This window comes from Syzygium oleosum, unplaced genomic scaffold (genome assembly GCF_021117445.2).
Source record: "Syzygium oleosum isolate NSW1041296 unplaced genomic scaffold, Sole_v2.1 Sole_v2.05, whole genome shotgun sequence".
Classification (NCBI taxonomy): domain Eukaryota; kingdom Viridiplantae; phylum Streptophyta; class Magnoliopsida; order Myrtales; family Myrtaceae; genus Syzygium; species Syzygium oleosum.
In genome coordinates, this window is record NW_026607489.1 from 12,506,108 (window position 1) to 12,529,762 (window position 23,655).

Sequence of the window (23,655 nt, forward strand, 5' to 3'; positions counted from 1 at the left end):
ATCCAAGATTCATATATGCCATTGCATCTTTAAAGAGCGCCCTAAATGGTATCCTCTTTTCAATATCTGCTCATGTGAACCCTAGATTCCAAAAAAAAAAAAACCATAGATTTGCTTTCTAGGCGAGCCATTTGATTCGCATGAAGAAAACCAGCCAGCAAAAACGAAAATAAAAAAGGAAAAAAAACAGGAAACGGAGAGATGGAAAAGGAAATGGAAATGAAAGATGGCCAATTTTACACCATCAATGATGTGAAGATGGAGATCCTATTTTTCAGGTCACAACGTGGTCAAAAGGCCTTAGAATCAGCACAGTATAAGTGGACACTAGCAGAGCACAAGTCTTGATGAGAGCCAAAATAGGAACCAAATGCACAATTGATCAGGATTAGCAAACTGCTGAATGCCCATGACTCTTGATTGAAACCCCCTCCCAGAAAATTGTTTGATCACTAGCATTCATAAAAGTTACTCCAAATCTCTGTAGAGATCACCCTCAGAGAGAGAGAGATACGAAAACGCCGAGCACAGAACATATGGGGTGGTGGCCACCGGATATCCCGACCACCACGACAGATGGCTGAGACCGGCCGTCATGGTGGTGCCCAAACTGCATTCCAGGTACGTTCTGTCCCTCCAACTGTTGACTGCAGCGATGGAACATCGCCTTTCACAAGTGGCACTAGTAGATCTCGAAAAAACCTCACCTCTGATACGTACATGTATGAATAAATGGAGACATACTGCTAATGTCACTATAGAAAGCGACTTTTTTTATTTAGTGACGCTGGACAAAATAAAGGATCTTTGTAATTTTTCGAGTTTCACCATCTTTGCATGCTCAGGATTAATTGCCCTCCAAGCTACCATGCAAAAACAGGCATGAAGTTCTCTCTCCTCAAGAAAAAGTTGGCAGTTTTCAAGTTCATGCCAATCTAGATATGTTAAGCCTGAAACTACACATCTATCTTCTTCACGGTTATCTTGATAAAAACCATTCTTACTCCAGGTTCTTAACAGAATCCATCTCTCTCAACAGATAACAGAAAGCGTCTGCATAAATAGAGATCAAGACGAGGGAAAGAAAGTTCAAGAATAGTCACAGGAAAAGACAGAGGAAGGAATGGATAACTGGGGACCGGAGGACGATCAGTTCTTCAGCACGTCGAGTTCGAGGAGGGACGAAGAGGACGCGCTGCAATGGGCGGCAATAGAGAAGCTCCCCACGTACAAGAGGCTGAGGACGAGCATTCTGCAGTCGACCCCGGAGGAGGATGGCACTGTCGATGACATCGAGCAGGGCATGGGCAAGACAACGCAAAAGGAGGTTGACGTCCGGAAGTTGAACAAGGAGGAGAGGCACGAGTTCATCGAGAAGCACTTCAAGGTTGCCGATGTAGATAACGCCAAGTTCTTGACCAAGCTCAGAGCTCGCATCGATAGGTTTTATATAACTTTCCAAGATTTACATTTGGTGATGATATATTTATTGTTTTTGCCCGGAAGTTGTACTTGATGCATTTTCACACTGTCAATTCAATTACAGGGTAGGGATTCAACTCCCTACAATAGAAGTCAGATTTGAACAATTACGAGTAGAAGCAGATTGCTATGTCGGGTCCAGAGCTCTTCCGACACTGTTGAACGAAGCGCGTAACGTTGTCGAATCAGCGCTTCGCCTGTTTGGTATTAAGCTTGCTAAGAAAGTGAAATTGACAATCCTTAAGGATGTTTCCGGAATCATTAGGCCATCCAGGTGATACTACATGTATCTAAAATGTTTCCATTAGTCTTTTGGAGTAGATGCACTTCAACTATGTGTTCTCTCGCTTGTTTCGTTGTATCTTTGAAATTATTTATTTTGTTCTGTTTGAGCAGAGAAAGTTGAACCTTTGGTATCGGTTTGATTAGATTATTTAAAACTTTCTTGTTTATAAATCTATCACTTGGTTTAGTATTGGGTTATGCATTTTGATGTATTTAGTCGGTCACATTTTGGCTCTATTTCTTCAATGAAGTGACTTTTGTGACAGTCACCAGATGCATTTCATGTGCATCAAGATCGAAACAGAGGGCGTAACTGGCAATGAACTTTTATTATCTTATTCTCTGATGTGATCAGGATGACTCTTCTTCTAGGACCACCTTCATCTGGGAAGACAACTCTATTGTTGGCACTAGCAGGAAAGTTGGACTCAAGTCTAAAGGTATGTTATAACGCTGTATTTCAAACCTATACACCAATTAATTTTCTCTTTCTTTTTTCCTCTCTCTAAGGATAAATTCAAGATTATTTGGACATGATTTGGACATGAGCATATTAAGCTTGGTCTTTAAGCTACTAAATGCAAACTTTGAGTTAGTTGCACTTTCAGCTAGTCATCAGAAGTGGTCCTAGATTCTTATATCTGTCCATCAGGTGAAAGGACAAGTCTCATACAACGGCTATAGATTGAAGGAGTTTGTGCCGCAAAAGACATCAGCATACATCAGCCAAAACGATGTGCATTTGGGCGATCTTACTGTCAAGGAGACATTTGATTATTCAGCGAGATTCCAAGGAAGCGGTCCTCGTTATGGTATCACCTTCTAAGAATGTCTAACTCCTGACTGTTCTTTTTCTTGCCAGTCACTTGAAGAAGCTTAGATCTGTTTCTTTGTTGCTATATTAGATTTACTAGCTGAGCTCTCAAGAAGAGAGAAGGATGCCGGAATACGCCCAGAGTCCGATGTTGATCTATTCATGAAGGTACATGCTACTAATGTTTGAATTTAGTGCGAATGATTAAACTCGCGCAGTCACACACTAGTGCATGCCATACAAACTCATTCATATATGTGCCTTCAGCACTCTATTTCCAAATGCAGGCAACTGCTGTTGGATCCAAGACAAATCTCATTACCGATTATACGCTCAAGGTTAGTTCTTGAACAGCCATCAAAAAGTAATGTAAATCGTCCATTGAGTTGCGGTTGATACTCTCCCCATGAAGCCATTGAGTTGTTGAATTACCGATCAATGTATAGTTTGCTGGAACAGCTTCTAGGACTTGACATATGCAAGGACACCGTCGTTGGAGATGAAATGAAACGAGGAGTTTCAGGTGGACAGAAAAAGCGAGTGACAACAGGTTAATTCTGGTAACCCAACATTGCCGACAAATTCACGGTCGAGTTTCCGAATAATGGAAGATATCTTTTTGCATAACGATTAGCTGTTCTGTACTATGTGTTTTTCTGAAATTCTATACAGATGGAACTAATGGCTTGATGAAATGGATCATATAGATGCACTATTAAGACACGTGACTACAATGCAAGTGACCACCGCAATCTTTCATTTTACTTCTGATGGATCTTTGACATGTCAAGTGCCTATTTTCATTTCCCAATCATTTGTCATAAACATGTTGCGTCTCGTATCATGCAGGTGAGATGATGGTGGGACCAACGAAAACTCTTCTTATGGATGAGATATCCACTGGTCTGGATAGCTCAACAACATTTCAAATTGTGAGGTGCATGCAACAGATCGCACATTTAGTCGATTCAACCATATTCATGTCCCTCCTCCAGCCAGATCCTGAGACGTTCGAGCTGTTTGATGATATCATCCTCTTATCAGAAGGCCGTATCATTTATCAGGGTCCTCGGGAGTATGTAGTGGAGTTCTTCGAGAGCTGCGGATTTCAGTGTCCTGAGAGGAAGGGTGTCGCTGACTTTCTGCAAGAGGTGAAGACGTCTAACCTTTTGTTCACTAGATCCTTTTGGGAAGCACTGTTTTGCTTCTTGAACTATTATTTATGCACCTAAGTATATCTGCTGGACTTTTTGTATAAAAATAAATGGCTTTTTTGGTTGATCATCAGAGCAGAAGAAACCTGTTATCCTTTAACAATTCCTGAAACATTTCTTGAGCATCTGGGAATGCTTCAAAACATCAGCTTTCTAGTCCGGCACTGAAATCGCTAGCGATTGTAGATGGTGTTAATGTTAAAAAGCCCTGCTTAATCACTTGCCATAGCATTATCACAGGTTACATCCAAGAAGGACCAAGAGCAATTTTGGGCAGATAAGAACAAGCCCTACCAATTCATTTCGGTTGCAGAGTTTTCTGACAGGTTTAAAGCCTTTCATGTGGGTCAGCGGCTAGAAAGGGAACTCCGAACTCCTTATGACAAAAGCAAAAGCCACAGAGGTGCTCTGACCTTTACGCGACAGTCAACTCCCAAAATGGTTCTCCTAAAAGCATCTATCGATAGAGAATGGCTTCTGATCAAAAGAACCAGGGGCGTTTACATTTTCAGGACTTCTCAGATTATCATAGTCGGGTTTGTGGCAGCGACTGTTTTCTTGAGAACGAGGCTCCATAGGACGTTTGATGATGCGACTGTTTACATCGGAGGAATTATTTTTGCCATGGTTATCAATATGTTCAATGGCAATGTTGAGCTATCTCTCACTCTTATGAGGCTTCCAGTATTTTATAAGCAAAGGGATTTTCTATTTTATCCTGCGTGGGTGTTCACCGTCCCGAACTTCTTGCTTCGTGTGCCCATCTCAGTTTGGGAAGCCACAGTCTGGACACTCATGACTTACTATCCCATTGGATATGACCCGGGAGCTAGCAGGTACTAAACCATGCATGCTTTTATGCGCTCAATCTACTTTATTCGCTAGGAAGAATTTATGGTTCTTTCTTCTGTTTTCCAGGTTTTTCAAACACCTGCTCGTGGTATTTTTGATCCAACAAATGGCTGCTGGGTTGTTCCGGTTCTTGGCTGGTGCTTGTAGGACTATGATGATTGCCCAGACCGGCGGTTCTCTTGCTCTACTCCTTCTGTTCCTGCTTGGAGGTTTCATTCTCCCAAAACGTAAGAGTTTTTGTTCAAGAACCTTCCCATGACTATTATGATAGATTATTTTGAACAGTGCAAGCAGGCAAAATTTATTATACGGAGTCGAGGATCTATCTCTTTTTGCAACAGCTTATTTTAGAGAGTAACACAATAAGGCTTCTAAGTGCAGGCCAAATACCAGTATGGTGGTCTTGGGCTAACTGGGTCTCGCCTCTATCGTATGCATTCAAAGCCCTGACCATCAATGAGATGCGGGCTCCGAGGTGGATGAACAAATTGGTAACTCACTGAAACATGTGTCGGGTTAACGGAGTGGTTGGACGCTGTCTGAAGTTATTGTGCTACAAGTCAGTAACTCAGCACTACTTGATATTGCCGCAGGGACCGGATAACAGTAAATTGGGTGAGGCAGCGTTGGAGGTATTCGACATCAACTACAAGAGCTACTGGTTTTGGATTGGAACTGGAGCACTTTTTGGATTCATTATCCTCTTCAATATCCTATTTACCATTGCCCTTAAGTATCTAAACCGTGAGTTCTAGCAATTTCTGTGGTTAATCTGTGATGCCCGGAATATTTGGATGCAATATTGCAGCAGCAGTTCAATATATGCTGACTAGTTGAGCTGAATGCACATATTGCAGCCTTTGGAAAGCCACAAGCTGTTGTTTCTGATGAGGACGAGCAATCAAACGGGGAAGTCTCCCCAGGAATAGAACAAAGTAAAGCAAGAGGATTAGCGACGAGAAGTAGCATGGGTACACGATTCCTTTTACTTTTCGTGATTCCTAGTTACTCAAAAGTATGAGCAGAAAAATGCAAATGGCTATGTTATCTCGAGTTTTTAGCTTTTTACATAATTTTGACACAGAAAAAGTTTCTATCTGAATAATCAGGGGAAATGTCCACTCGACAAAATAGCAAGTCCAATCTTCTTGGTGGACCTGCCATTCCGGTGGCCGATGGCGCAGCCCCAAAGAGAGGAATGATACTCCCATTTCGACCTCTATCAATGTCCTTCGACTGTGTCAATTACTACGTTGACATGCCCCCGGTATTCTTTCTATTTCTCGTGCTATTTTAAGTCGACAAGCCGTTCTTTTCCCCTTGCATGGAGCTGAGCAGACCATCTGTATGAGGACAGGAAATAAGAAGTCACGGAGTGACCGAGAACAAGCTCCAATTGCTCCGAGAAGTGGCAGGAACATTCAGGCCCGGTGTCCTAACTGCTTTGATGGGTGTTAGTGGTGCTGGAAAGACGACACTAATGGACGTTCTCGCGGGGAGGAAAACTGGGGGTTATATAGAAGGTGATATAAGAATATCCGGGTTCCCCAAGAAGCAAGAAACGTTTGCGAGAATTTCAGGCTATTGCGAGCAGACGGATATTCACTCCCCTCAGATCACTATTAGAGAGTCCTTAATCTACTCGGCCTTCTTGAGACTCCCTAAAGAAGTAGACGATGAGGCAAAGTTGGTAAGAAATCCTTGACTGTTGCCAGGGTAATTGGCTTATCGGTCTTTTTCAAGCTTATTTTGATGTTAATTTACATTCTGCACGTGCCCCAGATTTTCGTCGACGAAGTGATGGAACTCGTTGAGCTTGGTAGTATCAAGAATGCCATAGTTGGGCTTCCAGGGGTCTCTGGGTTGTCGACAGAACAGAGAAAGAGGTTGACTATAGCAGTAGAACTCGTTGCTAACCCTTCGATCATTTTCATGGACGAGCCGACTTCGGGTCTTGATGCCAGGGCAGCAGCCATTGTCATGAGGACCGTGAGGAACACGGTGGACACGGGACGAACCGTCGTGTGCACAATTCATCAGCCAAGCATCGATATATTCGAAGCATTTGATGAGGTAGACCTCTTAATAACCTTCCCACTTCTAGGAAACATTTCGCTATTTCCAATATAACGCTTGCGATGTCTTGCGACAGCTGTTGTTGCTGAAAAGAGGAGGGCAAGTTATTTACTCCGGACCACTTGGTCCGCGTTCCTGCAAGCTCGTAGAGTATTTCGAGGTGCATCTCGCCTTTCCTTGTCCCCACTTTTTATTATAGCATCGATTGAAAACCCGAACGGTTCACTCTAGGAATACGTGGATTGTTTGCAGGCAATCCCCGGAGTCTCTAAAATACGAGAGGAGCAGAATCCCGCGGGATGGATGCTGGACGTGAGCTCAGTTGGGAACGAGGTCCAGCTCAAGATGGACTTTGCCGAATACTATAAATCATCAGCGTTGTCTAAGTAAGTGCAAAAGATAAGGTTCAAATGTTAAAAAAGGCTTCTACAGTTGTTTGTCGGAATGAGGTGGTCATTTAGCTGAACTGCATTTCATACATGTAAAAGGCAAAATAAGGATCTCGTGGATGAGCTGCGCACGCCGCCGGCAGGTGCGAGCGACTTGTACTTTCCCAACCAGTACTCGCAGTCGACGTGGGGGCAATTCAAATCTTGCTTGTGGAAGCAATGGTGGATCTACTGGAGGAGCCCCGACTACAACCTTGTACGAATCCTATTCACCTTGTTGGTCGCGCTTGTGCTCGGTTCGATTTTCTGGCGAATCGGAAAAACCAGGTGATGGTATTTTCCATCCCGAGAGCCTTCGAATTTGTCCTACTTCTTTAGCCCGGCTGCCCCTGAAAATTCCAAGAAAACTGAACCATTCTGATTGAATCTCCTTGACTGAAAACTCTTGCTGCTTATCAGATGGTTATTCTAAAACACATACATTCTTTTAACTAGGGATGAGGTTCATGATCTGACCACGGTCATCGGAGCCATGTACGTTTCCGTCTTGTTCGTGGGGATTAACAATTGCTCAACCGTTCAACCGATAGTTTCCAGAGAGAGGTCCGTGTTCTACCGAGAAAGAGCCGCCGGCATGTATGCCGCTCTGCCGTATGCAGTGGCCCAGGTAAAGCAATAAGGAACTCTACTCTTTTAACGGTTCATGCTCAAGAAGGAATGGTTATGGATTAGTCGCTCTATTTTCTTTTCGCTCGCGGGTTCGGAACAGGTGATCGTGGAAATCCCGTACGTGTTGCTTCAATCGGCATGTTACTCCGTGATCATATACGGCATGATGAGCTTCCAGTGGACTACGGCCAAGTTCTTCTGGTTCTTCTTCATCACCTTCATCTCCCTTCTCTACTTCACGTACTATGGCATGATGACGGTCGCGCTCACCCCGAACCTTCAAGCGGCAGCTATCTTCGCGTCGGCTTTCTTCGGCTTCTTCACTCTATTCTCGGGATTCTTCATACCTAAACCTGTGAGGCCTCAAATTCCTATCTCCAACTACCGGCATAGTTCCTGCGCAGAATACAGAATCTGACGAGCTACTACTCGTTTGGTGATTGCAGAAAATACCCATCTGGTGGAAGTGGTACTACTACATCTGTCCCTTGGCATGGACGGTGTACGCGCTGATCGTGACGCAGTACGGGGACATGGACGACCCGATCAAATTGCCCGGGACGTCTCCGGATCCGAGCATCAAGCAGTACCTCGAGGACCATTTCGGCTACAACCTCCACTTCATGGGGCCAACTTCAGCAATTCTGGTCGTCTTTGCCGCGCTTTTCGCGCTCCTCTTCGCATTCTGCATCACCCGCCTGAACTTCCAAAGAAGGTAGCGTAGGTAAAAAAAATGGGGAAGCATTCATCAGGTTGCTATCTTCTCTTGTCTTTCTTCTTCTGTCTGCCAATCGTGATTCGACACTACTTGGCCGAACAAAAGTACAGTCGAAACGTATAGATCATGTTGCTCTTTTGCTTAATGGCCCCGCGGAAATAGTGTTACCGAGTCTAGTCGGGACGGCACGGCGCTAACGGTGATAACTCGGGCTTAGATGGATCGAGTCGATGCCCTATGTGGGACGCCCGGGACGGCGACCCCGGTACTCGATGCGAACCGATCCTACCGGTTGCTTTTTCTTTTCTCTTTTTTCTTTAATTGCTCTAAAAGAAAATTGTACTAAAAAAAACAAATGAATAAGTTCAATCGGATCGCTTTCTCGGGAAGACAAAAGAAAATGATATGTTTGAGCCTCATTTAAAAGATGAATGATATGTTCATTTTTTGGGTAGTTGGACCAAGCTCCTCCAACTACCACCTTTGCCAAATGAAACCTTCACCAGATGCAACTATGCTTCTTTAAGAAACAAGTGGAACGGGTTTAGCATGTAAAATTAATGAAGTAAGGTCGATTCCCTTCTCTATGCTAAGGATACGTTCGTCTCGCGGAAAATGAGCGATTTGGAAAATATTTTCTGATAAAAAATCGCCGGTATCGTTTACAATGATAAATGAATGGAAATTTTTTTTCATTGCCCACGAAAATAGTTAGGCATAAATTGTTATCGATGATGAAGATATTTTCTGTCGGCTAGTTTTTCTGAACGGCATAAGCAATTATTTATCGGAAAATGTTTTCCAAATCGCTCGTTTTCAATGAAACGAACGCACCCAAGACTCCATTTGTTTCGTGGAAAACGAATAATCTAAAAAACATTTTTATAAAAATAATCGTTTACATCATTTATAAAAATGATCGATCGAAAAATATTTTCATTGTCCACAAAAATATTTAAACATAAATTGTTATCGATAATGAAAATATTTTTTACCGTCTAATTATTTCAAGCGATACGAGCGATCGATTTTAAAAATATATTAGCTAAATTATTTATTTTTCGCAAAATAAACCAAACTATATATTTTTGTAATAAGTCCGCTTCATTTTCTCGATGGGGGTGTAGTGACCATTAAAGCGACTCATTGACTTTTCTCGTCTAGTAAGAATTCTTCGACAAGTCTCGTCTCTTGCATTATTCAAGCATTAAAACCCCATCTCGATCTAATTAAAAGGACAAGACAATTGGTGCCCCGATTAACAGGATTTATAAAAAAAAAATTACTTCCTCTTACCTAACTAAAAGTCGATCACATCGTGTAATTGCGCATCGAACACTTCTCCGTGACATTTGAGTCGTTTTATCGATTCATCTGCATCTAATTCTGTAATGTCATCGCATATCGACACTATCTCAAAGAATTATGAATATCCCATCAGTGCCGAATTATCATATGACGAGTAATGCGAATTCTCGTTTTGACTTGAAACCGAGGTGTGACTATTCTTAGGAACAACGCACCACCATTCGAGTCCTCAATTCGTATTTAGATATGTTTTTATGGCGAATGCAACAAGCCGTGAAAAAGCTCATTTAAATTTCCTCGAGCCGGGCATGGAAATCGGGGTGATCATCGATATGAAAATTGGGGCGGGGTCGTATACGGACGGGGATGCGAACCAGGAATTTGCTCGGCCAATTTGTAATTGATTGGGACCAATATGATTTCCATAATATAGGTTAGGAAGATAGGTGGGACAAATTCATGTTAAGATTGACCGGTAAGGACAATCCTTGACGCCGTGTTCAAGGTCCATAATCTCACAATACAGGTAGCGCCAGCACATTGTACACATCGTTAAATATTTTTTTATTTATTTATTTTTAATAATCATCAACCCTTTCGTTCTATTTCCCATCGGCACATGCAATACGCATGACCCGGGGTGGGTAGAAGTGAATTTTTATCTCGTATTTTGGGTAGGAAATCCCTATCTTGTCCCTGTAAAAATAAATGAATGTGTATATAAAGAAAATGGAATAGCAAATGAACTAAATTATCGATATCCCTTTTCTACTTAATTTGTATATTATTCTTTCTCTCCATAAATCGTATTTAGTTCCATTAAAGCGGCGGTATTTATATAAGTCTCTACAAACGTTTATCAACACCGCTTTGCATGATTCATTTTTCTCCCCCGTTTTTTTTTTTCTCTCCCCGTCGAAGTCGCGAAAATAGCATTAGAAAAGTGGGACGGCGTTTATTACGTTAAGTATTATTTATTATTTTTGAAGAAAACCCAAAAAAGGGGGAAAGAAAAGGAAAAGAATCCGTACCTAAAAAAGGGAAACCAAAATTCGTACCTGAATCTCGGACGGAGAAAGAGAGAGAGAGAGAGAGAGAGAGAGAAAGCGAGCTTCGCTTCCTCAGACGGACACGCTCACTCTCTCTCTATCTCTCCTTCGTCCTCCTCTGCTCTCGTCCTTCTTCTTCTTCCTCTCTCTCTCTCTCTCTCCCACACCGAAGGCATCGAACAGTAGAGAGAGAAATTGAGAGAGAGAGAGAGAGAGATTCAGGACTCCCCCATTGCCATTTCCTGTCGCCATGATCTCCTTGAATGGAAGCAGCAGCTTTCTGGTAAGCCTCACTTCACCTGAAGCATCGTTCGCGTTCCGCAACTTTCGTCTCGCTCTCCTTCATCATCCTCTTCAGCCCCCGCGCGCGCGCGGTTTTCTCTCTCTCTCTCTCTCTAGAGCAAAATGTTCTGCTCATTGTCGAGCCTCGCGTGCGTCCGAATCGACGTCTCGACCTCGGTCTTTTCCGTCTCCCATTTCGCTGGCGTGAGCTGATCGGAGACGATCGGGTTGTTCTTGTCCTGGTCGATTTGTTCGCTCAGCTTCTGTTTTTTCTTTTGACCTGTGTGTGACGGCAGAAGAATTCGAGCATCTGCAAGTCGTGTAGCACCTCCGATGAGGCGCAGAGGAACCCCGTCGCCTTCGTGCGAGTGCGATCGAAGCCGACCGGGCGGTGTCGAGCGGCGAGCGACGGGAACGGCCGCGCCGTGGTGGACGGCGCATTGAGCGAAGACGGCTCCTCCTCTTCTTCTTCGTCGTCGTCGGCGTCGTCCGTTGTGGAGCTGGACTCGAAGTCCGTCGTCGGCGTCGGCGGCGGCGGCCCCGACGTGTACGGTGAAGACAGGGCCAGCGAGGACCAGCTCGTCACGCCTTGGGCCGTCTCGGTTGCCAGGTTAGATTCGTTGTCTTCCGGTTTCGATGGTTCCGATGCTCTCTCGCTATTGAATTTTTTTTACTGTTTATAGGCATTAAAATGTTTCGTATTTTCCTCCGATTATATTTACGACGCGATAATTACCTTAGATAGACGCCGACATGTTTAGGTAGTATTGAAAAAGGGATCATAGTAGTGTATGATTGAGGGCCCTGGCACAGTGGCACTTTATGAAAATATTTAAATATTTTCTATTAAGCATGCTCAATATGTGTTAATTAGTGTCTAACAAAATCCGTTTAAAATATTGTCCTTTTTTCTTGGATGTAATGAAATTATTTTCATGCGTTTTGCCCTTTTTTTTTCGTTTTTCGAAATGGTGGATGCTGTGAGATTGACGGCACTTCCGTTCTGACTTCTCCAGCAACGAATTTTCTAAGCAAGATTTGTACTTTTGTTTATGGCACCCGGTGTTAATGTTATTACAGATATTACAGAGCTGTCCAATTCGAGACGACAAACAACGGTGGTGGCTGATGGTCCTGGAAAATTGAGTATTCTGTTAATGATTTATAGGCCAGCGAGAAACAGATTAAGAAATTATATTTGCCACACTTGGAGAATTATCATAACAGTTTTCGAAATTTAACACAATCGGTGGTGCAAAGCACCCTAAATTGCTTCTTGAAGATTATCTTTTGGACTAATCATACGGTACCAAAGCATCTGTGTTCTCCATTTTCTGGATGCATGCATGTCTTCTGTATATTTGACTTCATAGAAGAATTAGGCTGCTATTCATATGTTATCTTCATTCAGCGTTAGACACAGTGTTTAGAGAGAAGTTGGAGTGGCTGTGATTGAGGAGAATTTGAGTGGTGCTCGTTTGAGGTGATTTAGACATGAGAAAAAACGTTCTTAAAAAAAGTTCAGATGGTAAGGTGTGACCTATGCTGATATACAGGTTTTGGATGGACAGAGAAAGATCTGAAAGATATAGATGGGGATATATAGAAAGATAATGAATATCAGGACGTCCTAATAGAGCACAACAGGGCAAGGGATCCACTCAGCCCAGTCTTTTGGCGTGCTCTCTTCTAAATTCTATTGTCCTTTAAGCATAAATATGAGTTTTTATATGCTTGCTTCTCTACTGCTTAGCCTTTTAGTTTCTAATAAGCAATTTTCCCCTCTTTGTCAGTGGGTATACTTTGCTTCGAGATCCACACCACAACAAAGCACTTGCCTTTTCTGAAAGAGAGAGAGATGCGCACTACTTACGCGGTCTTCTCCCCCCAATAGTTGTTTCTCAAGATCTTCAGGTTATCTACGTACCGGATAATACTTTTAATAACTTTTTTCATGCCCCCTTCTTGTGCATTTTCATTTCGGGTCTATCACATATGACATTTATTTTGTGACTCAAAAACGTCAGGTGAAGAAGATAATGCACAACCTCCGCCAGTACCAAGTCCCACTGCAAAAGTACATGGCAATGATGGATCTTCAAGTGAGTTTATGTTTCTTCATTCTTGAAGACATCCAGGTTTTCCACTTAGGATCATGTTTATGTGATATTCATATCTCGCTTTGTACGTGATCAAGCGTCTCAATGGAACTGGCCATCAGAAATTCTTTTCTTTGATGTGCTTCTTCTTCCTTTTTATACTTTTTCTGCAGACATGGCTTATCCTCATTCATCTCAAAATTAGAGAATCATGCTTTTTTAGCGCTTTGTAAAATTGTCAGCCTTATTCAGTCACGTGAGCAGACCAAGTGTGCTGCCTTGATAGCTTTATGATTTTACGGCAATGCCAACTTTTGCATTTTGCTATACGTATAACTTATCTTTTCTATCGAAATGAAAAGCTGCACATTTCTCAACTTCTTGCATAGTTTCATACTCTTGGAGTATCCATTTCACAGGAGACAAGTGAGAGGCTGTTCTACAAGCTTCTTATTGACCATGTTGAGGAGCTTCTTCCTGTTGTCTACACACCAACTGTGGGTGAAGCTTGCCAAAAATATGGGAGCATTTTCAGACGACCTCAGGGTCTCTTTATCAGTTTGAAAGAAAAGTATGTCTCTGTGTCTGCTGTACTTCCTCTATTGTGGTATTCTGTTTTCCTAACAGACATTCCTTTGTTATCATCTGGTGTTGGATGCATATATGGTACTCACAAATAATAAATCTTAGGGGCAAGATTCTTGAGGTCTTAAAGAACTGGCCACAGAGAAACATTCAAGTTATTGTCGTGACGGATGGTGAACGGATCTTAGGACTTGGAGATCTTGGTTGTCAAGTATATATTTTCTTGGCTGTCAAGTATATATTTTCCGTGACTGTCTCTCTCCTTCACATACACGTGCGCACGTGCACCTCAAGGACACATGCACGCCCGCACGCATGCTCACATGGCACAATTGATAACTGTCTCTAGAATTGTCTCTTTGCTAGGGAATGGGGATACCAGTAGGGAAGCTTTCCTTGTACACTGCTCTTGGCGGAGTCCGTCCTTCTGCAGTAAGTTATGGTTGTGTGTCAATATGATTGTGAAATATACTCGAGTCAAGAACCTGTTACATCAAATGTCCTTGAACTTCCATTAGGTGCTTTGTTTTCTTTAGATAGACTCTATCATTCTCTACCTTCTCTCTCTTGCTACAGCAGGCTTTAGTGAAATTTCCATTGTGTGGCATTTGCAGTTCTGACTTCAGCAAAATGATGCAACCAAGTTACATGTACATTTTATTTTTCCAGTTAGTTTTCATTTAGAATGAGATGGCAATTAATAGTGTTGATTTTAATTCTTTGTTATGCCTCTATTTGCCAATGTTCTATGAAAACTATTGGATATTTAAAGACTGCTAGCATTCATCTGAAGGTTGTAGATGTTTTATCTTGTTCACGATAAACTGTGTTTGTAAGACTGTAACTCGAGTAATGGTAGTTATGTTTCTCCAATCATTTTTTCTCTGGATACTTATATAATAACTGTACATCTTATCATTTACAGTGCTTGCCTGTAACTATTGATGTGGGGACTAATAATGAGAACCTACTGAAGGATGAGTTCTACATTGGACTCAGACGGAGGAGGGCAACTGGGGAGGTCTGATTTGCTTTTAGCACTTGACTTGTCATTTTTTTGCTGCATGCAGTCTCACATTATGCGATGGAGAAATCTGAATCACATGTTCTTCTTTCAGGAATATGCTGAACTTTTACATGAATTTATGACTGCAGTCAAGCAGATTTATGGGGAGAAAGTACTCATTCAGGTTTGACTATCATTTTATACTTTGTGCTGGTCATCATTTTTTTAACATCCTTATAGATACCTCGTGCCTTAAATAATTTTTGGTGCAGTTCGAAGATTTTGCAAACCACAATGCTTTTGAGCTGCTTGAGAAGTATGGGACGACTCATCTTGTCTTCAATGATGATATTCAGGTGAAAATCAGAACACTTTTAATGTGAGTCAAAATATCCCTTTTTACCCTTCCACTACTTTGCTCCAGGGAACAGCATCTGTGGTCCTTGCAGGGCTTATTGCAGCATTAAAGTTTGTCGGTGGAACCTTGGCAGATCAACGTTTTTTATTCCTTGGTGCTGGGGAGGTTCGTTGTCAAATTTTGTCGTGATTTCTTTTCAAGTAGCTCCGTGTATCTTTATAAAGTCCTATAGTATGCATTTATGTATTATGGTTTTGCTGCCTTGGAGTCATTGGAAGAATACAAAGGCAAAGTTGCTCCTCTTTCTTATTTCATTAGCTTGCGTATCTATAATATCTGGTATAAGGAAGTTCTGCTGTAACTGGCGGTTGTTACAGGCTGGCACTGGTATAGCTGAACTTATGGCCCTCGAAGTGTCAAAACAGGTTAAAACATAGCATTCAATATTTATTTGAGTATTCACTTTGAGAAATTCTGGACTGTGATATGACATACAAAATGTAAGAAGATATACCTGATGTTTTTTGCAGACAAATGTTCCAGTGGAGGAAGCTCGTAAGAAAATTTGGCTAGTCGATTCGAAGGTAGTAAAATGTGCTGTTTTCTTTGTGAATTGGACTGCTTTAGTTGTTATAATTCATCCTTTGCTAAACCATTGCACGTGTTCTTTTGCAGGGTCTGATAGTTAATTCGCGCTGGGAATCACTCCAGCATTTCAAGAAGCCTTGGGCTCATGAACATGAGCCTATTAATGAACTTGTGGATGCAGTAAAGGTGCTCTCTCTCTCTCTCTCTCATGTGCCCGCTTTGATGTGCATGATGCGGGCACTGGATATATGAACTCAGGCTGATCTTAAAGTCTCTCTTTGTTGTCTAGGTTTCTTATTCTAATGCTTTCTTATTGTCTTAGGTAATCAAACCAACGGTGCTTATTGGAACATCAGGTGTGGGAAGGACATTTACGGAAGATGTGGTCAAGGCTATGGCTGCTCTGAATGACGTATGTATCACTTCTGTCCACTTGACCTACCCTCTAAAGGACAAGATGCTTAATTAGATTTGTCTGGGACTTGCAGAGACCCATCATTCTTTCTCTTTCCAACCCAACTTCACAATCTGAATGTACAGCAGAAGAAGCTTATAAATGGAGTCAGGTAACATAATCACGCAAGTCCTGTCTTGCTAAAAATTGTATCTCCCTCTTCCCGAAATATAAATACTCGTTACCTTGTTGGTTTGCTTAATGTTTACTGTGATTTCTGTTCTTGCAGGGCCGCGCTATATTTGCAAGTGGGAGCCCATTTCCTCCTGTTGAATACAAGGGGAAGACTCTTGTGCCTGGCCAGGTCTTTAACTAAAAGCATATATCTCAACTCTGGATGCGAGTAAATGAAATCTTGACGGCTGACTTCACTTTAATTATCTTCTGTTCCAGGCCAATAACGCATACATTTTCCCAGGACTTGGTCTAGGCTTGATAATGTCCGGTGCAATCCGTGTTCACAATGAGATGCTTTTGGCTGCCTGTAAGTGCACCATTTTGGGGTTAAAAACAAATTCTAACATTTAGCTCGGCATGCACGTCATTATTGACATTGGACCAATAACTTTCTTGACATGGGAATGTAAGCTAATTCAAATGCGTCAATTGCATGTCTGCCTTTTCTGATTATTTTTGCCGTTATGCATACTTCTTTGGAACAGCGGAAGCCCTGGCTGCACAAGTGACTCGGGAAAACTTTGACAAGGGACTCATATATCCGCCTTTTACTGACATAAGAAAGATTTCAGCCCAAATAGCTGCAGATGTCGCGGCAAAAGCTTATGAGCTTGGTAGGTTCTTTATTTTTGGAAATATCTTATTGTTTGCTCTTTTACTTTATGCTTTTTTTTAACAAGTACCTGTATTTGTAATTTGTCTAATCAACTCTTTCTACTTTCTAGAATTTTCTAATCAAAGTCCCAAAATTCCAAATCCAACTAACATGGCCGTCGAATGACGCCGTAATTTGACGTGGATAAAATTTTGACATCCACATTGGCTACTTTCTATCCAAATCATATGTCAAAATTGTCTATATTCTATTTTTCCACGCACATCCACTTGGGCATCTGTATATTTTATTTGCAGCATACTTTGGTGTCGTCCGACGGTCGACACTTTGGTTGGATTTGGTATCAGAGCGACTCCGTTAAAATATTTATGAAAGTAGAAAGAGTTGACTAGACAAATTAGAAATAATGGACTTGATTAGAAAAAAAAAAAAAGGGGTAAAGGTATAGGGTCGAAAAGTAGAAATTTTTTTGAAATTTTTAGAATTCATCAATTGAGCATATGCACGTATACGTCCCCTCATTTTCTCATGTTCCTTTTGTGGATGAAATGCTTTAACAGGCTTGGCTACTCGCCTCCCTCAGCCGAAAGACCTGGTGAAGTACGCTGAGAGCTGTATGTACAGCCCCACCTACCGTAGCTACCGGTAAAACGAGGGCAAGTACTGTATACGTCTCAGACCATGGAGTTCTCTTCAACTGTGCTGTTGTCATCTGTTGTTTTGTTTCATATGTTGTGTCCTTGTCCTTCCTCCTCGTTCTCTCTTTATCATCTGTGGAGATTCAGCTACCAGTTGGTGAAGACAATATAATAAACAAAAGGGTGGCAAGGAGAAAGCTCATAAAAACAAAAGCATGTTGCAATTGTAGAAATATCTGCATTGATATAGTCAATTAGAATGCAAGATTGTGCCTCAGAGAGAGAGAGAGAGAGAGAGAGAGAGAGAGAGATTCCATATCGTCACGTTTGACTAATCTAAGCGATTGGGTTTTATTCGCATCTTCTTTCTTTGATGGAACGCTCGGTCCTTTTCTTGACTTATTTAGAGGGCGAGGGACACATATGTATCCTATCACGCTTGACTAATCTGGAAGCTATTTAGGCTATTCGCATTGAGTATGCTTGATGGACCACCCTGTCGTTTCTTGACTTATTTTGGGGGCCAGAAAAGTTGCAACAAAGGCAAACGCCAGACAAATCGCAGTCGGTTTCTGTTGAGCTTTGAAAGTTCAAGGTAGTAAAGTGTCATTTCTTATAAAAGTTAAGTATGTCAAGTATCGAAGTTTATCAGGACTTGGATGGATAAAGAGCCAATTTAAGCTAGAAAAAAATTGTAGGTGGACACCGAGATAAAAAAAAACCAAAATCTTATGCCGTAGATCGAAAGCACCGGAAAATTATCAAAAAAAAAGTCAAACTTATTATAACTGTGTTAATTCGATCCATCCGGTCAAATTTTGGGCAGCGTCCATCCGACATGGGACTTGAATTGGCAGATCGTCAAAAAGTTTATGACTAAATTTGTTAAATTGAAAGGTTTATGACTTAATTAGCACAAAGTGCACTAGTTTTAAGACTTTTTTTTTTTTGGTAATTTCTCCTTTCGTTTATATGTAGACTCCGCTTTTACAATAAATCCCCCTGCGAACAATACAATCCTTATTGGATTTGCCAATTTGGCAAACCAAATTCTCAATCAGATTTGGGCATCTTCAATGATGGTTGTAGATAACTCTAGTTCTTGTAGAGTTGCAGATGCGAATTCCATGATCCCATCCACGGTCCAAAGTGGATGAAAGTGAAACCAAATGAGAAGTCCAAATTGCAAGCCAGACCAGATAAAAACGTCGTCGGACTCGCCCCCCTTCAACTCTAGACACGCACCCCCCGCGAAGAAAAATCCACGTTGACTTTGGGCCGACGACGGCGAGGTACGGAACACAACAAGTAAAAGTCGGGCTGACAAAGGCGTCCAAAAGTATTATTTTCCACTGTTGGTTTTGGATCGCATTAGATATTTAATCTTTCTTTTCTATGGTGGTTAGGCTCACGTCGGAAGCCATAGCTCCGGCGACGGCGTGGACGTGACATGAGTAATCACTGAATCATTTAGGATTTCGTGCGCCCATTTTGCGAAAATTTTAATTTTTTAATCTCTATCACATTGGTTTTTTTTTTTTTTTTTGGTCGAACTCTATCACATTGGTTACACAGTTTGATTTCGTGGATTATCTTCACGTAAGATTTCGTGGATTATCTTCACGTAAGCCCTATAAATTTTGAAAAAAATAAATTGCTTTTCGGGGTTCTCTTTATTTCGTGGAAAATGAATGAAATGAAAAATATTTTTCATTTTCCTAAGAACGATCTCTCTATCGCTTATAAGAATGATTGAATAAAAAAGCATTTTTATTATCCACGTATCGATTAATTATTTCAAGCGACATAAGATATCGCTTTTTAGAAAGTCTTTTTTTTTTTTTCAAATTATTCATTTTTCACGAAGAAAACGGTGTTTTAGTATACAAATCTATTTTCCGAAAGGGATAAGCACGGGTGAAATGCATCATAAATGAAAAGCACCGTCTTTTTAATCTGGTTCCAACTCTGGCTTTCGCGATATGAAATTTTCAAACTGTTGGGATTGGATCTGAGATTTAAGTTAAAGTTTATGATTTTTTACGAGATCCAAAAAATAAAAAACAAAAAGGGGTTCAAGTTAAAATTGTCAAAATTTGTACGGATGAGGAAACCAAAAGAAAAAAACAGTAAAAAATTAAAAAGCCGAGGGGTCAAATTCCGTGAAGAAGAAGAAGCAGCAGAGGACGTGTTTTTATCTTCTCCCCTCCCTCCCCCACACCCTCCTTCTTCGAAACTCTACACGAACGACCGCCCGCGTTTTCTCCCCCCCGCTGTGCAATCCCCGATTTACCCCTCTCCCCCAATCCTCCTCCGCGCGTATAAAAAATCTCCTCGAAGACGCACTGCAACTCGCTCTCCACCCCCACCCCCACGCCCCACCGCCCACCGCCCGACTCGGACCCCGACTCGGTCGAGTCAACACACTCGTCGCCATGACTCGGCGATGCTCCCACTGCTGCAACAAGGGCCACAACTCCAGGACTTGCCCCGTCCGCACCACCGCCGCCGCCGGAGACGCCGTGGCCGCCGCCGCCGCGGCCGTCAACGCCTCCCCCTCCTCCTCCTCCTCCAGCACCGCCGCCGTCGCCGCGGCGGCCTCCGGCGGCGGCGGCGGCGGCGGCGGCGGAGTGAAGCTGTTCGGGGTTAGGCTGACGGACGGCTCGATCATGAAGAAGAGCGCGAGCGTGGGGTGCTTGTCCGCCGCCCACTACCACTCCTCGTCCTCCGCCGCCGCGTCGCCGAACCCCGGCTCGTCCCCGATCGACGGGAGCGACGGCTACCTGTCGGACGATCCCGCGCCGGGCTCCCGCTCCTCCAACAGGCGCGTGGAGAGGAAGAAAGGTATCGAGGATGTTTTGATTGCTTGCGGCTCCTGATTCTTTGGGATGTCGAATTGTGCGTTTCTGGTTGTTTCGGATTGTGCCGCTTCTTTTCCTCCTGATGAGTTCAGATTGGAAGTCTGTGCGTAATTAGTTGAAATTTGGAGCTTGATACGTGTGATGAGTGGCTAGGATATATCAGAGATGGTCCCTGCCTTTTGGATTTCCAGTTTAAATGTAAAGATCATTCTTTTGCAGCTCTCGACGAATCGAAGCGATCGAGAGCAAATTCATGAAGAAAAATCTCAGTTAGAATTTCATGTGGCCAGTTAATTCTAATCTCAAACGCTGTAGTCTTTATGTGCAGGTGTTAAATGGTACTACAACCATTGTAATGGATTGCTAATGAGAATAATTTGACTCGAGTAGCAAAATGTCGTGTATTTGGCATCTGTTATGAGTTAACATTTCGGAAAGCTTACCGGCTTTTGGAGATTATCTTTAAGAAAAAGGCTAGTTTGATGATGTTAGGGAAGGCTCCTACATTAATTTGCTTGTATGTTCTATTTCCCAGTTACTTTGTGGGAAATGAGATCTCAATTGATGCGGTATAAGAAGACGGACATGAATTTTGTCTTTTAAGTTCTGAGATTCTTCCTTTTTCGGTTGCTAAACAAGAGATTCAGTCATCTGTGGCTCATAAGTTACTGCACCTGATCTGTACAAATGATCAAACTCGATAAATGAGCATCAAAACCTTATGAAGTCATTAGGAATTGCCTACTGAACAAATGAACGAGCTTCACTGTTGTGAATTCTCGTTCTTAGATCTTAGCTCTGCGAGATTGGTGGTACTGCATGTCTTGTAATTTCGATGCGAGGAATTATATCAGTTGGCTGGCATGCTTCCGTCAAAGTTTTCTCCTGCCAAGTGGGAGGCAGCCATCTCATCTCTGCATTCGAAGTTGAATCATGTTAAGTTTCTTCTTTTGATATCATGTATATCATACAACGTCGTTAGCGTTCCAACAGGATAGCAACATCAGCAATAAAGTATTGCGCGGGATAGGCAATATGTTGCCATGGGTCCATAAATCTTTTTATCTGTTATCTTTGTCAGTGTCAGATTAATGATCTTTTTTGTTTTGGTTTTCGCTTAGTGGATTCCATGTTTGACTGCACTCTAACTGCCCAGAGGTGGGTATTGAGATGATTGCCTTCTAGATTGTTATGTAGACATCATTATACATACTGCATAATGCTGAGCATGTAGTATTTGATATTAGAAGTATATGGCGTCTCCTCCGTTTAGTCGGTGGATGTTACTTATTGTTCAATTGGATTTGATTCCAGGTAACCCATGGACGGAGGAAGAGCATCGGCGGTTTTTAATTGGTCTTCATAAATTGGGTAAAGGAGACTGGCGAGGGATAGCTCGTGACTTTGTGACAACAAGGACTCCTACTCAAGTGGCAAGCCATGCCCAGAAGTACTATATCCGGCAGAGTAATACTGGCCGAAGAAAGAGGCGCTCCAGCCTTTTTGACATGGCTCCAGATATGGTTTGTCTTCTCTATGATGTTGCTTCTGCACATTTATTGCACTTCGTTCAAACATCCTGCTTGTGCACGTTTTAAGATGTATTCTTAGCTCCTGCTGACGTATGTTTTAACCTTGCTCTAGTGCTGATTACATGATGAAGGTCATTCCCCTTAGACCTTTCGTACACATTAAATGATACTAGTAGGAATTACTTCATCTTTCAATGAATTATGACCTGATCATTACTTTCTCTATAAAATATATAGAAAGAAAAGAAAAAAATGGACGGGAACGGACCTCTTTTGGGCAATTCATTTGTAATGACCGTAGAAATTATTAAATCCATTGCCAATAGATCTAATGTTTAGATTATTAATGTTGACGTGGTTTAACATTTAAATAGCATAACACTCATCGCATGTAAGCTAAGATTTGGCTTACCACTTGAGCAGGGAAATTGAATATACTGAATGGGGAGGTAGATAGGGGAGATAGATAAGAGGCCTGGAGACTTTGCGAAAACAGTACTGTGCGTTCCTATAAGCTTAAGCTATCGTAGAGGAAGGCATTTCTTAGTATTTGAATGTTATAGCAATTTTATTCTGCCAATACGTTCCATGAGATCCATCTGTTGCTTTTGTCAGGCTACTGCTGACCAACCCTCGCTTCCAGAAGAAACATTTCTGCCTCCTTTGGTGAGACTTAACGACAATACTAACTCAACAGCTTCAACGAGTATCGGACTCGATTTAGAAAGAACGCCTATGGAGACCTCGCAACCAGAAACGTCTGAAGGGTGCGGTGATGCTGCGATGGAACCAACTGGTCAAGTACCTCTTGTCCCCTGTTACTTCCCATACTATTTACCAGTACCTTTTCCCATGTGGCCGCCCAACGTGGCGCCTCCTGAAGATGGAAGGGTGGCGGAGACATCTCATCACCGTGTGCTAAAGCCAATCCCGGTAATGTCAAAAGAACCCATTAATATCAACCAAATAGTTGGAATGTCTCAGCTAAGTCTTGCTGAGAATGAACCTTCACCGCTCTCTCTGAAGTTTCTTGGGGAAACTTCTCGACAATCGGCATTTATTAAGGCGCCTTCGGTCAATGAATCGAATCTTGACAACTGCAAGGATGGCGCCACTCAAGCAGCTTGATCCGTGCCTAAGATGAGCAACGGTTTAGTTCTTGTGAATCTTTCTGTTTAAACCATAATGTATTGGTGACCTCCTTTTCCTTTTTGTTTCTGCTCCACACAGCCCTTAGCTAGATCATACTTCTCGTAAGGATATATTCTTTGTGCACCATGTGGATGGAATCCAAAATAAACCTTGTCCCCGAAATTCGGGCATGGCTGCAAGCTTGTAACTTGGTGATACAGCAGAATTGCCTTATGCATTAGGCCTAGTTGCTAACTTGCTCGTGCATGCAGTGGAGTCGCTTCACCTTGAACAGTGCTGAGTGTATCTACTATCTACATTATCATTCATTCTCTTTATTATAGCACGCAAGTCGGCAAGAAAGCCCTGAAATCAGGCTGGTCGGTGGTTTTCTTGCACGGACCTGGATCTACTGGACGGGACGGGATCCACGGATCCACAGCATGGGCAGCTCTGAAGAAGTCGATCCAGT

At 42.2% G+C, this 23,655-nt stretch overlaps 2 protein-coding genes across 2 annotated transcripts; both read left to right on the forward strand.

Annotated features, from left to right (window-relative positions):
• Positions 1 to 269: 269 nt before the first annotated feature.
• LOC115678486 (ABC transporter G family member 29-like) lies at positions 270 to 17,924 on the forward strand. The gene is made up of 43 exons (XM_056311660.1): positions 270 to 621; positions 1,010 to 1,443; positions 1,547 to 1,756; positions 2,123 to 2,207; positions 2,420 to 2,579; positions 2,673 to 2,749; positions 2,869 to 2,919; positions 3,041 to 3,131; positions 3,431 to 3,732; positions 4,036 to 4,631; positions 4,714 to 4,874; positions 5,029 to 5,138; positions 5,241 to 5,391; positions 5,505 to 5,618; positions 5,757 to 5,914; positions 6,005 to 6,337; positions 6,430 to 6,720; positions 6,800 to 6,883; positions 6,976 to 7,109; positions 7,212 to 7,439; positions 7,608 to 7,779; positions 7,882 to 8,136; positions 8,228 to 8,496; positions 11,130 to 11,139; positions 11,435 to 11,748; positions 12,932 to 13,052; positions 13,166 to 13,240; positions 13,657 to 13,808; positions 13,928 to 14,033; positions 14,189 to 14,254; positions 14,748 to 14,843; positions 14,941 to 15,012; positions 15,101 to 15,184; positions 15,253 to 15,351; positions 15,564 to 15,611; positions 15,717 to 15,770; positions 15,862 to 15,960; positions 16,097 to 16,186; positions 16,263 to 16,340; positions 16,458 to 16,532; positions 16,622 to 16,712; positions 16,891 to 17,019; positions 17,582 to 17,924. The coding sequence occupies exons 2-43, from the start codon at positions 1,124 to 1,126 to the stop codon at positions 17,668 to 17,670; spliced, it is 6,300 nt and encodes a 2,099-aa protein (XP_056167635.1). The 5' UTR covers positions 270 to 621; positions 1,010 to 1,123; the 3' UTR covers positions 17,671 to 17,924.
• Positions 17,925 to 20,037: 2,113 nt separating this feature from the next.
• On the forward strand, positions 20,038 to 23,430 carry LOC115662618 (transcription factor MYBS3-like). The gene is made up of 3 exons (XM_030584736.2): positions 20,038 to 20,503; positions 21,835 to 22,043; positions 22,668 to 23,430. Exons 1-3 carry the CDS (start codon positions 20,095 to 20,097, stop codon positions 23,178 to 23,180), a joined length of 1,131 nt encoding a protein of 376 aa, XP_030440596.2. The 5' UTR covers positions 20,038 to 20,094; the 3' UTR covers positions 23,181 to 23,430.
• Positions 23,431 to 23,655: the final 225 nt, after the last annotated feature.

What these genes read in the sequence shown, in the direction of transcription:
- LOC115678486 (XM_056311660.1), top strand. Translation starts at nt 1,124, where the DNA reads ATGGATAACTGGGGACCGGAGGACGATCAGTTCTTCAGCACGTCGAGT. An exon ending in TTTATCAGTTTGAAAGAAAA is followed by an intron (nt 13,809 to 13,927) that starts GTATGTCTCTGT and finishes AATAAATCTTAG; the next exon opens with GGGCAAGATTCTTGAGGTCT. An exon ending in GGCAAAAGCTTATGAGCTTG is followed by an intron (nt 17,020 to 17,581) that starts GTAGGTTCTTTA and finishes ATGCTTTAACAG; the next exon opens with GCTTGGCTACTCGCCTCCCT.
- LOC115662618 (XM_030584736.2), top strand. Translation starts at nt 20,095, where the DNA reads ATGACTCGGCGATGCTCCCACTGCTGCAACAAGGGCCACAACTCCAGG. An exon ending in GCGCGTGGAGAGGAAGAAAG is followed by an intron (nt 20,504 to 21,834) that starts GTATCGAGGATG and finishes ATTTGATTCCAG; the next exon opens with GTAACCCATGGACGGAGGAA. An exon ending in TTGACATGGCTCCAGATATG is followed by an intron (nt 22,044 to 22,667) that starts GTTTGTCTTCTC and finishes TGCTTTTGTCAG; the next exon opens with GCTACTGCTGACCAACCCTC.